The 17,221-nt window shown below is 38.9% G+C and overlaps 3 protein-coding genes across 3 annotated transcripts; all 3 read right to left on the bottom strand.

The window, feature by feature from the left end:
* Positions 1 to 1,427: 1,427 nt before the first annotated feature.
* LOC103964128 (GRAS family protein RAM1-like) lies at positions 1,428 to 2,855 on the bottom strand. The gene has a single exon (XM_009377019.1). The coding sequence runs from the start codon at positions 2,853 to 2,855 to the stop codon at positions 1,428 to 1,430; it is 1,428 nt and encodes a 475-aa protein (XP_009375294.1).
* A 2,789-nt stretch (positions 2,856 to 5,644) lies between these two features.
* LOC103964099 (50S ribosomal protein L7/L12) lies at positions 5,645 to 8,950 on the bottom strand. Its single transcript, XM_009376990.2, has 4 exons — positions 8,780 to 8,950; positions 7,158 to 7,310; positions 6,734 to 6,780; positions 5,645 to 6,281 (listed from the first exon to the last, which is right to left on the bottom strand). Exons 2-4 carry the CDS (start codon positions 7,269 to 7,271, stop codon positions 5,813 to 5,815), a joined length of 630 nt encoding a protein of 209 aa, XP_009375265.2. The 5' UTR covers positions 7,272 to 7,310; positions 8,780 to 8,950; the 3' UTR covers positions 5,645 to 5,812.
* A 6,262-nt stretch (positions 8,951 to 15,212) lies between these two features.
* LOC125475845 lies at positions 15,213 to 16,516 on the bottom strand. The gene is made up of 5 exons (XM_048581211.1): positions 16,448 to 16,516; positions 16,295 to 16,351; positions 16,055 to 16,191; positions 15,826 to 15,892; positions 15,213 to 15,659 (listed from the first exon to the last, which is right to left on the bottom strand). Exons 1-5 carry the CDS (start codon positions 16,514 to 16,516, stop codon positions 15,213 to 15,215), a joined length of 777 nt encoding a protein of 258 aa, XP_048437168.1.
* Between the last annotated feature and the right edge of the window lie 705 nt (positions 16,517 to 17,221).

The raw sequence follows: 17,221 nt of genomic DNA, 5'->3' as shown, positions 1-17,221 counted from the left end.
TGATTGCCTAAATGTTAATGGTGATTCCTAGAAGTCGTTGCCAATCAGCCAAGTTGTCACCAAAGGTGACCTCGATCTAGGTTAAATTCGGTGAAGGGTGTCGAAGTGTGTAAAGATAAGTGTATTGAGAATTTTTTTTAGAGGATAAATAGCGAAGGAGGTAGAGGATGTGGACTGGTATTGGAGATGATTATAGGACTGGGTTTTTGGGTTCACAACTGTTTATTAACTATTAAATTATTAAACCTATTTGTAATTTTTTTAAATTTAATTAGACTCGTGTGATCCATTTATGTGTCAGATCAGTACATAACAGAATTTTTGACAGAATTGTGACGAAATGACTACATTGATTTGAGACACTTATTTGTGGGACTACATTGATCGATTTTCAATTTCAAGGACCATTTTGATGTCGCGGGTCAATTTCAAGGACCACTTGTGAGAAAAAAAGACTTATGGGATCCATTTATGTGCCACATCAACACTTAACAGAATTTTTAATAGAATTGTGATGGAATGACACATTGATTTGCGACACCTATTTTCAAGGACTACATTGATTGATTTTCAATTTCAGGGACTATCTTGATGGTGAAGGTCAATTTCAAAGACCATTTGTGATAAAAATCCTATACGAAAATCCCAAGTGCAAATGCATGAAATGTATGCATGTGATCATACCGTGAACTTGTACCAAGCTACTTCATTTCTCTCATGAAATCAACCTTCAATTGCCACTACCATATTTCTGTGTCTATCATATTAGGTGACTGAGTGATAATAGCTATTACAAGTAACTATGCGTGTAGTTTTATAGTCAAGAAGCCAATAGACAAAAAGTCCTAACTTAGTACATTAGTTCTAGACTAACATGGACCTTCGCTCGATCGGGAACCCTAGGTGGCCGTCTCACCAGGCTCCTCTTACCGGCCGGCCTAAGGTAAAATGGTTTGATAGATGTAGATGAAATGCGTAATACAGGTACAGAAAGGGAAAACTAAAACCTGTTGTTTTGTTTTTATTCATACTTCTTTATTTCTTTCTCTCCCTCTCCACCACTGTTCTTTCATCCATCATTCATTCGAATACTTTCCTCACATCTCAACAAAAGGAAATTGTTATCAAACGGGTTCTTAGCTATCTGAATATGGTGTATTTTGTGTCAAAGCAATGTCAATTTTATATATATAGAGGGGACTGGAGGACGTTCTTAATTGATACTGAAACAGATGAAGTAAAATGGAACTGCATTATTCTGATTATCTGAGTTGATACAATATGTGTAAAGAGTCAATCAGATCTATGTGATCATGAACAAACAATAGCTGCTTAAATTCAAAGTTATTATATCTGAAGAAGGAGAAGAAGGAGAAGATTACCAATTGATAATCAATGAATGTGTTGGTGATTATTAGTATATATAGTTATGGTACAGTACAGTGCCATGCGGAAACTGTAAGCAGATGCCTGTCTTGCCACCCAAGAGATATCGTCCTTCCATCTTCTCTTTCGAAAACCTTGAACCCAGCTGCTGCTCCATTACTCTCTCCATCAAACTGAAGGGAACAATAGTGAGTCCTAATTTTCAAAAGAAGTCTTGCTTGTATCTTGGACCTGGAGCTTAGATTTATTCCTTCAAAACCATGGCTCTCCATCCTCACCTTCCATGTTTCCATCTTTTCAATTTTCGGACAATTATCATCGTTGTTATTGTCGTAATTGAGCATGCTTTTGATCTCTTTTCCAAGGTGGTTCTTCTCAATGCTCAACCTTTCAGCACTCTTTAATGGCAGACATTCATCTAAAGAATCAAACATGGCTGCAAAATAATGCAAAGACTCCATGAATCTCGATAAGAATCTTCGAGGACTACTGGTCCCTTCTTGTTCAACCAAGATTACAATGGAAGGGTTAAGTAAATGTACAGATTTTAACAAGTCAGATATCTTCAAATTATTGCTCAAAGTATTTAAATGAAAATCCAAATTCACTGCCAGTGTTTCGTTCCTCTTTTTCCTCAAGTTTACGAGCTTTGAGCCTCTCAACAACCCTTGAAATTCAAAAGCAAGATTCTGAAACCCCTTTGAGAAGCTTGTCAGTCTGTTCTCCGTTTCCCGTAGCTCGTCCACGCTTCTTCCAAACCCTGTTATTCTAAGCGATATTCGCTTCCTACTGCTTGCCTTCTCGGAGAGAGACTGTATAAGAGATGCCCACTGAAATCCATAGGAGACATCGAAATCGATAACATGTAATGCACGATTGTTCTTCTCTTCTTCCTTCTCAAAGGCCTCAATGATTGCTTGGATTGCCGTGAAATGAGCAAATTGGTAGTACGGAGACACCCGATAGAGAGCGGTGAACGCTACAAACTCTTCTTCACTCGTCGGTTCCTTCATGATGATGTCATAAAAGGGGGATCTTCGTGTGAGAAGCCTTGCAGCCAAGCTGTCTGCGAAATAAGCCACTACTCGTTGGATGGAGTCACCGGATAATGAAACACTCTTGTACAACTCAGTGAGATGCTCCAAGGCTGAGCCTACATTGTTTTCGTTGACTGCAGTGGCTGTTATGAGCAACATGTGGATCAGGTGGAGTCCTTTTCCGTCTTCATCATCGACATCAACCCCTTTCTTCTTGTGGTGGTCTAGGTTTTTTAGCATTTGTTCCCTCATTTGAAGAAGCCTGAATATCTTCCCTTCACAACCTTCATAAGAGTTCAGAGGCCTCACCGAACTATTAACAACACCATCATCTCTTGATCTCTTCCTTTTTCTAAATCTTTCCCTCCCTGAACTTGTAACAATCGCAAGGCTAAGATTCAAAAGCTCCTCCTCCTCATCTATGTCTTCCATGGATTTAGAGAGACAAAAAACACAAAACCCTAAAAAATAATAGAGAGAGAGAGAGAGAGAGAGAGAGAGAGAGAGAGGGAATCTAGTACTAGATTGAGAACATGATGAAAGAGATCATGAATGAGCATTTATATACGGCAGGAAGGGATGGAATATCTCATTCTGAAAATTCCATTCTGTCATTATTTTTTATTTTTGGTTTTTTTATTTATTATTTTTTGTAACCTATGAGATGGAGAGACAAGAGATGGGTATCTTTATATTCTTCTTGAGAGAGAATCATGTCTTCGGTTTAGAAAACATATTTGATGAAGGCTGTTTTGGAAATTTATGAAAAGTGTTTGATTTTTTATCCGTAAATTAAACCGTTGGTTTGATAGATCCCGATGGCTAAGAAGATGCCGTATACATTCTGACAAAAAAAACAGCGGGAAAAAGTTAGGGTATCAAGCCTACCGTCTTGAAACATTGTCGTCGTCGGCAGCATTTGGCTACCCTAAATAAGACGGGAGGGGAAGAGCTAACACCTCAATTCTTGGATTTTCTTTGAAACAGCCGTCTGAATGAGTCCAATGATGGCCTTGAATCCTCAAAAATCATATAAAAACGTGGAAGCATCAAAGTTCTCTTGGTTGTTTTCGTTATGGAGGACATAGTTTAATAAAAATGGAACTTATATTGTGTTGTTTACAAGTATTCTGTCGCATCGAGTCTGAGGTCGACATATGGCGATGCCCAGATGCTCTTTCAAATACAATGCCAAATTTTAAATCGACATGATCCGCTAAAAGAGGTTTTTGCAGTCTCATGAAAACCTGGAATTGTTTTTAGGAAGGCTGCATCATCACATAGCAGCAAGCAGACTCACCATTTTTACATGCCGGGTTATGCAGACCAGTTTAGCTCATCAACTGTACGTGATGTCCTTAGGCTACGGTAAGTTTACCATTTCAATGGTACAGGATCGTGTATGAGATTTTAGGAGCCTGTACGAGATTTATAAAAGTGCTCTTCCTTAAGATAGTCTTAAAAAAAATGTATGACATTGTATTGATGCTAGAAAACAATCACTTAAATTAAATCAAAGTTTAGCACTCACTGATTAAAAGTTTAAAAATGTTAATAATAAGTAAAAAGAGCTACAAACATAACGTTCACTAAATAATAAAAAAACATTTCAATTTTAAACAACCAAACAAGAAAACAAACTTCAAAAACTCTTAACTTTAAAGTTTCACTTGAATATGTAACATTATTATATAATAATATTGAAATAATACCGTCTTTTATGATGTATTATTGGCACTCAAAATACTTGATTGTACTCTAAATTTTTATATTTGGAAGGGAAAAAAAATTATGCTTATAAGGAGTGTAAGATGAGATTTTAAAGTGCTAACAAAATCAATTTTAAATATAGAATATTATTACATGTAAATATTAGTGACAAAAATTTTGGGGGCCCCTTCAAATTTGGAGCTCTATGCGACTGCACCTTTCGCATTCCCTCAACGAGAAATTTTTAGTTGTGACGGAACAATGACGGTACACCATGTAGTGGTGGAAAATTTTAATTTTTAAGTTATTAACCTTTTAACACACATATCCCACAATTTATATAAAGACATATGATGTACCATCTCGTATGATGGTCACACTAAAAAATCTCTCCCTCTCAACGCCTCCTCTGCAATGGTAGTTGGTGACATACCCTAGCAGTGTGTTGGGATCTCTCCGCTTGGTGATCACCTGATGGTGGTCAGATGCAATAAATTTACAGTATTACAACTCTTAGACCTACTCCAATTATTGGAGTAAAACTTAAAATTTAGGTTATAAACTTACTCCAACTTGCTTCAATCCTTGGGGCAAATATGAGTTAAAACTCAAAACTCATTTCTAGGTCAAATTTATGTATATTTTTTTTAGTTTTATATTTATAAATTCATTGAATCCAACGGTTAAGATCTAATTTGATGAAATCCAACGTTAAAAAAAATAAAATCTAACTGTCTAAATTTAAATCCAACGGCTAAAGTAATTAAAAAGAAATTTTTTTATGTATTTCATATTTTTTTCATAGTGTTTCACGAGTTTCATGGTGTCGGTTAGTGATTTTTCAATATTTGTCAAAATCTAAATAATTTTAGGTTAAAATGTTCATAAAATTAAATTAGGATAGTCTATATAATTTTTTTTCTTTTAAAAAAGTTACTTTAAGAAAATAAATTAGCCTAAATTCATCCTTTAATAATCTGAGGCTAAAATTTTAACCTAGAAGGGTTGGAGCAAAATAGCTGTTTTTGGGTTAAAGCTTAAAATTTTTAGCCTAAATTTTCTGGGGTAAAAATTTTAAGTTTTAACCCAAAGACTAAAGATGGTCTTACAATGTGGCTTTTTCAAATTGAACCCAGTTTGTAACTCTTACGTTTTTGGTCGGCTGTAACTCTTTTAATGTAAGGATGTAAATTTCTTGACCTTCTACTTTAATATCAACGAATGTAAAGGTCTTGGGTTCAATTCTTTATAATTTTTTGTGATTAAACTGTTAGAATTTAGCGGAGGTAGTCAACCAAACCAAATCAAACCAAACCAAAATCATCCATCCTCCACCGCAGAAAAGATACAGTTCAATTTGCCGTTAATAGAGAAATAACAAGTCCAGGGCAGCAGCCAGTGAAACTATCAGTGCATGTTGACCATACAAAACACATGCCCTCGTGTGAATATAGAAATAATTGTAAAATATTCAGTTTAAAGTGCAGACGACTGAAAGACGAGCATCAAAATCGCCACAGATAAAAATAATTCATTGGGTGGTGGAAACGTTTTGGAACAATCCTAACCTCCAGAACTCTGGCGCAAAGCATATATTATCTTCCCTTTATCATTTAACTCAACTATCCTAAGTGAAAGGAAACAGAAGAAATAAGCAAAACAAAATAGCATAATTCAATTTATTCCAATACCACAGTGGCACCCAACTCCTTAAGCTTGTCGACAATGGGCCCCGCCTCCTCCTTGGTTAACCCTTTCTTCACCACAACAGGGACCTTCTCCACCAACTCTTTAGCCTCCTTCAGTCCCAAGTCAGTGAAAGTCCTAACCTCCTTTATGATCTTGATCTTTGCCGCTGCGTCGAATTTCTCAATCTTTATATCAAATGCAGACTTCTCAGCGACCTTGGATTCTGTTGAAGCAGGCCCAGATTCAGAAGATGCCGAGCCAATACCCGAGACTGCTGGGCCGTACCGATTGAGGCCCATTTTCAGCCTGAAAAGGATGGAGTAGTCGTGCCTCTCGAGCTTTGTGAGGTCAAGGAGATCGTCGGCAATGCGCTCAAGCTTCTGGGTCTGAGTCTCACTTGCAGCAGTGGCTGTGCTGAGGGCACGGGAAAGAGTGGAGGAGGCAAATCTTGATAAGGACCTGCAGGGAACTTTTGGTTGTTATGTGTTGGACATTCAGGCAACCTTTGATGTAAAAAATATTTGGATGCTCCGACTATTCATAACCTAGCAGCAATAAAATGTTGGCAGTTACACCCTCGTTAAGTAGTTTGGATTTGGTATTGACTCTAAAAAGAGCGGTTTGATTAGTCACTATGCAAAGAACTCAAGATGAAATATAAACACATATTTAGATAACTTCAGTAGAAAACATAAATATGATTTCTGACAGAACATTTACATTGTTTAGTAAATACCCTGGTGCAGAAGATTACGTTAAGCATAAAGTATAATACCTATTACCACTATTAAGTTATTGATAATAACAGAAAACATCCTTAAGACAGTGACTTCTAGCTGATCATTTACACCGGTGAGCAGAACATCCAAAAACGGAACATACTTCCATTGATTTTCCACCTCTCAACTTACCCTGGTCCTTGTTGGGTTGCAGTTGTGGCAGGTAAGCCCATTACATGCTGTCATGTAACAATGAAAGAATTAGAAGAAAAGACAACAGACGACAGATTTTACCAAGCAAAAATGCACAATTACTTTTGATAGCAAAAACTGGTTTGGTGACTATGCAGAACTTGGGAGTTCATGGAAAGAAAAATGTTCTGTCCTAAATTTTTTTATTTTCACAGGAATATACCAAATTGTGCAAATGCCCCCATTGTATTACCATACCAAAACTGTTTCCCTAACATAGGAGATTACTTGATAAAAGAAATGGATTATGTGCCCCAATGGAAGACTCCGTAAAACAGATAATTAATTAGATTAAATTTTAAAAAGAAAAAGGTTGAGGGTCCACTATGACTATGTTCTTCTCAAAGCCAAGGACCATCCTTACCTCAACAGGTTTGATCTTGACAAATGCGTCCACCAAGAAAGGTTTGGATCCTGAGACAATAGTGGTTCGAGAAAGACGAACATGGCTGGAGAAGTGTTGCAAAGAGCTCGCCATCAGAAATTAACAAATCAATAGGAGAGTCAAGCTTGCACCCTGTTGAATGCAATATCATCAAGACATCTAAAAAACAAATCAATATATGACATTCTTTGTTCACAACTAATTGTAGATACTGCTTATCTTTTAATTTAGTGATAATCTGTACATAATTAACTCAAGATTCAAAACAAATAAGAGTTACAAATTCTAAGAGCTCGATGGTTGATAATTGGAACAGGTAGACACATGATGATGAATACAAGAAAGGAAGAAAAATCAACCATCCTCAAGGTAAATGGCCCTTCACAAATGAACCATTTATAAACCATTTATAAGGATGGTCCACATAACTACCACATAATTAACCGAATCAGTACACTTCCTCTAAATTGTCATGTCACATTAGTACTCCACTCAAAACATAAATCGCAAATCCTTTGAAAAAATTTCGAAAAGAAGGATCAATTTTTTTCTAGTAGCCAGACAATTCTTAGAAACTAACATCACTCTTAGAATCTAACATCACAGAACAAATTTAGGTGTAAACCTGGCCCAAGTTATTGAAAATGAAATGGAACAGCCAACCAGTCTTACAAGAAGTATGGTATACTTGATTGATGTTCCAATTTGATGAATGTTAATGTTTTACAAATAGAAGGTGGCTATACAAATGCAGCAACACAACAGTAATTTAATAGAACTTTGATAAAATGGATCAATGAAAATGCTTCGAAACAAAAACCAAAAACAGAAGTTCCTTTAACAGTAGTTTACAAGCCTTTTGTAATGGGCTTATGTCTCAAGATAGAACGCCTACCGTTATACAGACATTGTGACTAGTAAGGTAAACGCACATTGTGAGCAGTAGTAATGCAGTCGCCAAGAAAATGGCAACCTATACCCTTTTTTTCAGAAAACTTTATAGCAAGTCCAAAGAACTGATTGCATTTCCAGTATTTCACAAATATGCATTTGTTTTAGTTCATACAGCAAAGTATCAATACGTCAAAAACTATCAAAAGATACGGAAATTCAGAACCACTCCGAAATTGATTGACCTATGGTAGAAAGCATTGAACACAAAATCATATGAGCCTAATCTCAATTCAGACCATACCTACAATAAAAAGAGATACATTTGTACGAAAAGCCGCACCGATAAATGTAGCAAGAACTAAACAAACAACACTCATACACAATAAGATCAGTTGGGTCCCTCTATACCCTTGAGAAAAACCCCCAACTTGTTTTCTCCGCTCTACTATTGCAGGATCACTTACACAAGTAAGGTGTTCACACACTAATGCTGAGGAGGCAATTAAAACCAAGATATTAAAAAACAAACAAAACAGGGAAATGAACAACGTTTGAATACCCAGAAACCAAACATCACCAACCTTAATAGGAACAGAGCTCAGATAACATAATACACAAATTAAACGAGAAATCTTTGTATATGTAAATATATAGTTCATTCGTTTCCTATCTATGATTGGCTATTTAATAGCTTCCATATAATTTACCTCTGGAGTGTGGAGTGTGGACTAATCTTTGGTGGCTCCGTGGCGGATGTCGGTGGTGGTGGTGGTCATCTGGGAAATGATTGCTAGGAGGGCATGAGACAACAAGAGAAGGTGTTTATAGGCGGCGTCGGAATACAGAGAGTGGGGTCGCTGGGGAGGGGCGATAGAGAGACGGTGATTTAAAAGCCATTAGTGATCAGGTGTTTGAAGGTTCATGTTATTTCCTCCAGTAACCACTGATGTTGTGCCACGTCCACAATATCATAAGCAGTGGTATTCACATGCCCTTTTTACTCATTAGACACTCCTGTTGATTTTTATCCATTGATTTCTCCAATTCATTACACCCTTATGTCCACGCCCTAATCGCCACCTGGAGGAATATGTGCTTCCCCCAATAGTCCTAATCGTAAACGATGGATAATTGACGTTGTGCGTATCGATCCGTGCAGTGCTATAGCTAACGAGTTAAGTATACTGCTTGGGAGTACGGTCGCAAGAATGAAACTCAAAGGAATTGAGGGGAAATCTTGGTGATCTTCTCTATCTAATGAATGGGGAGTCTGCTTTGAAATCGTCCACCCTGCACCTGTTAACCCAAGTCAATCTGCCGGTTCATCCACTCCATGATTTGATACTCCACATGCAGTGCAGAATCCTAGTCGGCAAGCATGGGTGTATGTACCTTGGAAGAAGCATACAACACGGCAAGCTGTATGTGCATGTACATGTGTGCTGTCAGAAGTCTTCCCATGCGTGCTTGGTTACTGTTAAAGCATTTTCCCATGTGTGCTGTCAGAAGACAGCAGATGGTGCTGCTGCATGTGTGTGTGCTGTTATCTCGTAGTTTAATATGTAAAGGTGTATAGATGGTGCTGCAGCATGTGTGTGCATGCTGTCACTTATAGTTTAATCTGTAAAGTGTTGTTGTGGTGTATATATCAAAGCCTTCCCGTAAGGCCTAAGATGAATATGAGATTTTGAAGTTATAATTCAAATCAGAAAATCTATATGGTCTCTAGAGCCTTTTTTGTCTAACGACAAAGATCCTAACCTATTATTCTGTCCATCATCGCTTCCATGGCTGGAAACAATGTCCCTGCTATCAACCCTAACCCCCAAACCACCACCTTTCAACCTTTTTCCATTATCGTCAATATCAAACTTGATAGAACCAACTACCCACTGTGGTTGGCTCAAATTCTCCCTATTTTAAAAAGCCGGGACTTGATGGGGTATGCTGATGGCACCTTGGTGTGTCCCCCAAAACATGTTGCTGGTTTGACAACCGTGAATCCTTCGTACACAACGTGGGTGCAACAGGATCAAATGATCCTTAGCTGGATTAATGGATCTCTGACTGCGTCTGTCTTGTCTGTGGTGGCAAGCAAAAGAACTGCTCGAGCTACTTGGGAAGCTCTGGAGCAAAGGTATGCATCCACGTCTCAGAATCGTATTTTGTTTCTAAGGAATGAATTGTTGCAGACCAAAAAAGGTGATCTCTCTGTGACGGATTACCTTGATCGCATGAATGCGATTGCTGACAATCTTGCTCTTGCTGGGCAACCTGTGAGTGATGATGAACTGGTCCAGATTGTGTTGAATAATCTTGGACCAGCGTATGAGATGACTGTGAGCGCAGCACAAGCTCGTGACAACCCTATCACTTATCCTGCCCTTGAATCCTTGCTGCTGACAACAGAAAGGAGAATGATGGAACACAATGTTCCGTTGGTTGAAGGAGCCACTGTTAATGCCTTCGTGGCTTCTCGAGGACGTGGGGGTGGTCGTTCTTGTGGTGGTGGACGCGGGAACTACTCATATCGTGGTGGTGCTCAACGAGGTCCCAATCCTCGCCATTACAATGCTTCGCAGAATAATCAAGGTACTGGCGAAAGGTTTGTTTCTTGTGGTGATAGAATTGTGTGTCAGATATGTGGTAAACCAGGTCATCCTGCGTTGGATTGCTACCAGCGCATGAACACTGGCTTTGAAGGACGAATTCCGGCCAAACGACTCTCGGCCATGACTTCTTCACCAATTACTCTTAACAAACAGCAGAATGGTTCTTGGCTCCTAGACACAGGAGCCAATGCACACATTACTTCTGACATTCATAATTTGGCCAATCCCAAAGAGTATCACGGGAATGAAGGAGTAGGAGGTGTAGGTAATCACACGGGCATCTCAATTGCACATTATGGTTCCAGTAAACTTCAAACTAAATCTTGCTCATTTGTTTTACGTGACATTCTTCATTGCCCAACTGCCTCCATTAATATCCTTTCTGCTCATCAATTTACCCTAGATAATGATTGTTACTTACTTATTTTTCCCCATGTTTTCCTTGTAAAGGACCTCAAGACACGGAAGACGTTTTTCCGAGAGAGACGTGAGAATGGGTTGTACCCATTTCCAAATGGCAGTGGCTGTCTCAAGCATTCTGTTACTGCATGTGTGGGAGTTCGAGTGTCGGTTCAAAAGTGGCATGCATGTCTTGGCCATCCTGCAAAACCAATAATCAAGTTTTTAATTTCAAAAAAATTGGTACCAATTCATGGTACCTCTGATGTACGCTTTTGTGAGTCATGTCCTCTAGGTAAAAGTACTAAATTACCTTTCAAATTGTCCGAGTCTAGGTCTCAATTTCCTTTGCAACTTATTCATTCAGATGTGTGGTGTTCTCCAATTCCTTCTAACGAAGGTTTTCGTTATTATTTGTTGTTTGTGGATGATTATTCGCGATATTCATGGATTTTTCCCATGAAACAAAAATCTGAAGTTTTTGCGATATTTGTGAAGTTTAAAGCCAAAGTTGAAAATATGTTTAACAAATCCATAAAAACTCTTCAATGTGATGAAGGTGGTGAATATAAGAATCATTTTTTTCAAAGGTTTCTTGATATTCATGGTATTTCTCAACGTTTTTCTTGCCCTAAACATCCTGAACAAAATGGTTTAGCTGAACGAAAACATCGACATATTGTCGAAACTGCCATGGTTATGCTTGCTCAATCTTTCATATCAACTACGTTTTGGTTTGACGCATGCTCAACTGCCACATATCTAATAAATCGATTACCTACTCGTGTATTATTTGATACATCTCCGTTTGAGAAATTATTTCAAAGAAAACCCAATTATGAGTTTCTGAAGGTGTTTGGTTGCCGTTGCTTTCCATGGCTAACACCATACACGCAAAACAAGTTACAACCAAAATCAAAGTCCTGTGTTTTTCTTGGATATTCTTTGAACCATCAAGGATACAGATGCTTGGACATGACCACAAGACGAGTTTATTTGTCTCGCCATGTTCTATTCGACGAGGACTCATTCCCTTTTAAGGGACTCACATCTCCTTTTGACAGTGTCGACGAACAAGGTAACAATTTTTTCCCTCATATCTTACCTAACTTTCCATTACCCACTAATCCACCATCCATGGTTGAACCTGTATCACAACTCAACCCACCTTTAGACCCTAACCTATCTATAGGACCCTCACTATCATCAAATGAGCAAGTTTTAGTAACTGAACATCGTGTGCAACCCACTGTCCCCAGTGATACTGGACATTCTATGACTACACGGTCTAAATTAGGGGTTCACAAACTAAATCCAAAATATGCTATGCATGTTGCACTTGATAACTCTCTTGTTGAGCCTACCTGTTTCAGTCAGGCAGTCAAACATCAGGCGTGGAGAGAAGCTATGGCGCAGGAGTTTAATGCACTACAAAGAAATGGAACTTGGAGCTTGGTTCCGTACAATTCTACAATGAATGTGCTACCCAACAAATGGGTGTTTAAAATTAAAGTCACGCTGATGGCACTCTTGAGCGACATAAAGCTCGGTTAGTTGCCAATGGTTTTCATCAGAAAGCTGGTGTGGATTACACCAAAACTTTCAGCCCTGTGGTAAAGCATAGCACCATTCGACTCGTGTTGAGTCTTGCTGTGTCAAAGAAGTGGCCTGTACGCCAACTTGATGTGCAGAATGCGTTTTTGCATGGATACTTAAATGAACATGTTTACATGAGACAACCATCAGGCTTCATTGACAACCAGTTTCCTCATCATGTATGTAAGCTACATCGATCTCTTTATGGTCTCAAACAAGCGCCTAGGGCTTGGTTTCAACGGTTCTCTGATTTCTTGTTTCAACTAGGGTTTGAGGAATCTACGTGTGATTACAACCTTTTTGTGTTTGACAGGCAGGGTATATATATTATTCTGTTAATTTATGTCGACGACATTCTTATAACAGGGAACAATCCACGCCAGGTGGCTCATTTGATTCAGAAACTTGGTAGTTTGTTTCTAATTAAAGATTTGGGACCGCTCAGTTATTTCTTAGGCATTGAAGTGAAGTATAATGGTGATGCCATGCATCTTTGTCAGTCTAAATATGCACTGGATCACCTCACTTGCACAAAATTCACAGATGCCAAACCTATTTCTACTCCTGTGTCGTCTGGTCAGAAACTGAGTGCTCATATTGGCGATCCTTACGTCAAACCAGAGATGTATCGCAGTGTTGTGGGGGCGCTCCAGTACCTCACCATCACATGACCTGATCTGTCCTACGCTGTGAATCAAGTGTGCCAGTTTATGCATTCCCCGAAAAACACACACTGGATGGCAGTCAAGAGAATTCTTCGGTATCTAAAGGCTACATATAATCATGGCTTACTATATCAACCAGGAACTGCTACGTTGACAGCTTATTCGGATGCAGATTACGCTGGCAACCTTGATACTCGTCATTCTACGGGTGGTTTCTGTGTTTATTTGGGTTCTAATCTTGTCTCCTGGAGTTCAAAGAAGCAGAAGACCGTTTCACATTCAAGTGCAGAAGTGGAGTATCGCCAATTAGCTTATACTGCTGCAGAATTATCATGGTTAAGGTCTCTCTACAAAGATCTTCATTTAAATTTGGTTCCACCAACCATTTGGTGTGACAACATTTCCTCAATTGCCCTGGCATCCAATCCAGTCTTCCACTCGCGCACTAAGCATCTGGAGGTCGACTACCATTATGTTCGTGAAAAGGTGGTTCGAAAACAGCTCGTAGTAAGTTATGTGTGTTCTCAAGACCAGCTTGCTGACATTTTTACTAAAGGCCTCTCTTCTTCACGATTTAAGTTTCTTGTCTCCAAGCTTCCAGTTGTTCCCCCACCTGTTCGCTTGCGGGGGGCTGTTAACCCAAGTCAATCTGCCGGTTCATCCACTCCATGATTTGATGCTCCACATGCAGTGCAGAATCCTAGTCGGCAAGCATGGGTGTATGTACCTTGGAAGAAGCATACAGCACGGCAAGCTGTATGTGCATGTACATGTGTGCTGTCAGAAGTCTTCCCATGCGTGCTTGGTTACTGTTAAAATCTCATATTCATCTTAGGCCTTACGGGAAGGCTTTGATATATACACCACAACAACACTTTACAGATTAAACTGTAAGTGACAGCATGCACACACATGCTGCAGCACCATCTATACACCTTTACATATTAAACTACGAGATAACAGCACACACACATGCAGCAGCACCATCTGCTGTCTTCTGACAGCACACATGGGAAAACCTTTACATATTAAACTACGAGATAACAGCACACACACATGCAGCAGCACCATCTGCTGTCTTCTGACAGCACACACAGGAAAATGCTTTAACAGTAACCAAGTCGGCAAGCATGGGTGTATGTACCTTGGAAGTCAATCTGCCGGTTCATCCACTCCATGATTTGATGCTCCACATGCAGTGCAGAATCCTAGTCGGCAAGCATGGGTGTATGTACCTTGGAAGAAGCATACAGCACGGCAAGCTGTATGTGCATGTACATGTGTGCTGTCAGAAGTCTTCCCATGCGTGCTTGGTTACTGTTAAAGCATTTTCCCATGTGTGCTGTCAGAAGACAGCAGATGGTGATGCTGCATGTGTGTGTGCTGTTATCTCGTAGTTTAATATGTAAAGGTGTATAGATGGTGCTGCAGCATGTGTGTGCATGCTGTCACTTACAGTTTAATCTGTAAAGTGTTGTTGTGGTGTATATATCAAAGCCTTCCCGTAAGGCCTAAGATGAATATGAGATTTTGAAGTTATAATTCAAATCAGAAAATCTATAGCACCCACATCGAGTATATGCTTCAATAGGAATCACGACAGTCAGAAACATGTACCTCATCGTCAATTTAAGAAAACGTGCACCATCAATTGAGGACATACCATATTAATTGAGGTGCACCGTCGAGTGACAAAAGGTTTCAAAATGTCGTCGTAGTCGACTGATCCAGACTCAACTGGTTTATAATCTTCTTTAATATGTTTAAAACAATGTAAGCATTACAGCGACGATCTTCTAGGACGAAACAAGTTTCTTACATGTATTATCATTTCCTAAATTTCTCGGATATTGGGGTTGGCAATAGAATCACCAAAACAAATTTCTGAGCTTCCCTTGCAAGACAATTTTAAGTGCAGAACCAACCAATGGCCAACTTGTGACGATGGAAACATAAACAAGCAACCACAACGACCACTTAGTCTGTTGGGATGGCTGATCTAAGCATCTTCCAACAGTGGTAGTTACATCGAGAGGCTTTGCATCCTGCATGCTAGTAACTTGTTCGGATGATTGTGGGATTTCTGCAAACAAGTGTGATTCTGCCTGAATCATCTCTTCATCTTGTTCTCCAGAAACCATTTCGTTAGTTACTCTGCAATGGATCTTTTGCGGTTCAAGTACATCTCCTATCTTACTGTCCATCGCCTGTTCATTTCCCACGGCGGCTACCATTCCATCTTCTGCAACGTTTACGTAGGGACCTTGATGATCTATTGAAAAGTCCAACGAAAACTGTGGGCAACTACTCACCATCTGAAAAACATGAAGATCAACAATATTAATCTGCAAAAAGGCCGGTATCCTGCTGCGTACTAATAGTAGAACACAATGTGATGAGAAACTAAAACGCAGACTTCATGCACCCAATAACTAAATTACTTGGTTAAGCACTCGAAGACTAAGGAAAATAAAATTATACCTTCTGTACATGCATATATTGGCTAGAGTGTAGAATTTTGAGATATTCATCAACAGCCCTTACCCACCTGCAAGGGAAAGAAAATCAATCACGCATGTTACAACAAAAGTTATGACGCAAAGAGAGTATGATGACAACAGCCGCAACGAACATATGATGACACAAAGACACCATACTACGACAAGCTTAAAAGGACAAAGCTATAAAGTAACATGGAATCATGAAGTGCCAGGTGCCAGAAGCAGTTAATCCTTCAAAGAAAGCCAAGTGTCCACATGCTTTGTTGTAGCCAATACAATATTTTTGTTTGCCCTGTTGAAGACAAATACAAGGCATATGCTTAACGCCGTAGCACTGGTACAGCGCCTGTAAAATATGTCCACAGTCTGTAAAGAAAAAACAGAAGCTTAACGCAGTAGATAGAACAAAGGTAAAGTGAGAGGAATTAGTGAAATCTCAGACCTTATACCTCAAATTTCCCAACAATGCAGGTAGCATGCTGATCAAAATCACGAATGGAGCATGACTATTGAAGAACAAACAAACAAAGATTAGTATAGGGCAGGTAACGCCACTCAACGAAGCACAACACACACACACACCGAGATTATTTCCACAGAACTGTTTCATTTGGATGTTTCCTGTTTTCCATGAGTAATATAAATCCACAATCAACTATTATGTGGTCCATGGGTTCAAAAGTTGAAAGTTCCAGGAGTAAAATTACTTGTTGCAGGTTTTAACAATATTTCATAAGGTGATAAATCGACAATTCAGTGTTTCCTTTCCAAATCAGAAAGAATCACAAAGTAAAAAAAGTTGCTTATTCTAATCAATTTGTTTCTAGCAGGGTACTTTATTCGCTGCTCGAACAAAGATGCTGAGCTAAACCAAAAACTCTTAAAGACAACACCATCCTTCTTAATGCCTTCCCAATTAGCACACTACATAAATGTTTTACGAGGTATTTACTACCCAAATTAAAAGGGAGGAATAGACATACAATTGAGCATAGCCTTGAAGGCCAATTGTTAAGAGCTTTATCCTAAAACTTCTGCAACAGCCTACGGCCTATAAATCTATCACCAAGCTGCAAAACAACAAAAAAACATAGGATAAGTAACTCCATTCAGTATGAAACTACTACATAAACCAAATGAATAATTACAATTCCATGACACATGTGAAAGGAGCAAACACCGTTTTTCAAACAACAGCATCAAATGCACAATTAATTTTCTTATCTAGCTGAAGCTTATTTGGTAACTTGCAGACAGGTGTCAGGGGAGGTGAAGGCAACAGCAAAATGGTTTGTTTGCCCGGCAGTATATGGTATGACAAAGGATGAACCATATTTCTTTTTCCATTTTCTCAAACGGATGTCTAGTATGTCTAA

This window comes from the organism of the source record quoted next, unplaced genomic scaffold, assembly GCF_019419815.1.
Source record: "Pyrus x bretschneideri cultivar Hongxiangsu unplaced genomic scaffold, Pyrus_bretschneideri_v1 Contig16, whole genome shotgun sequence".
NCBI lineage: Eukaryota > Viridiplantae > Streptophyta > Magnoliopsida > Rosales > Rosaceae > Pyrus > Pyrus x bretschneideri.
Note: the sequence above shows the minus strand (reverse complement) of the source record. Positions and strands in the feature narration are given on the sequence as shown.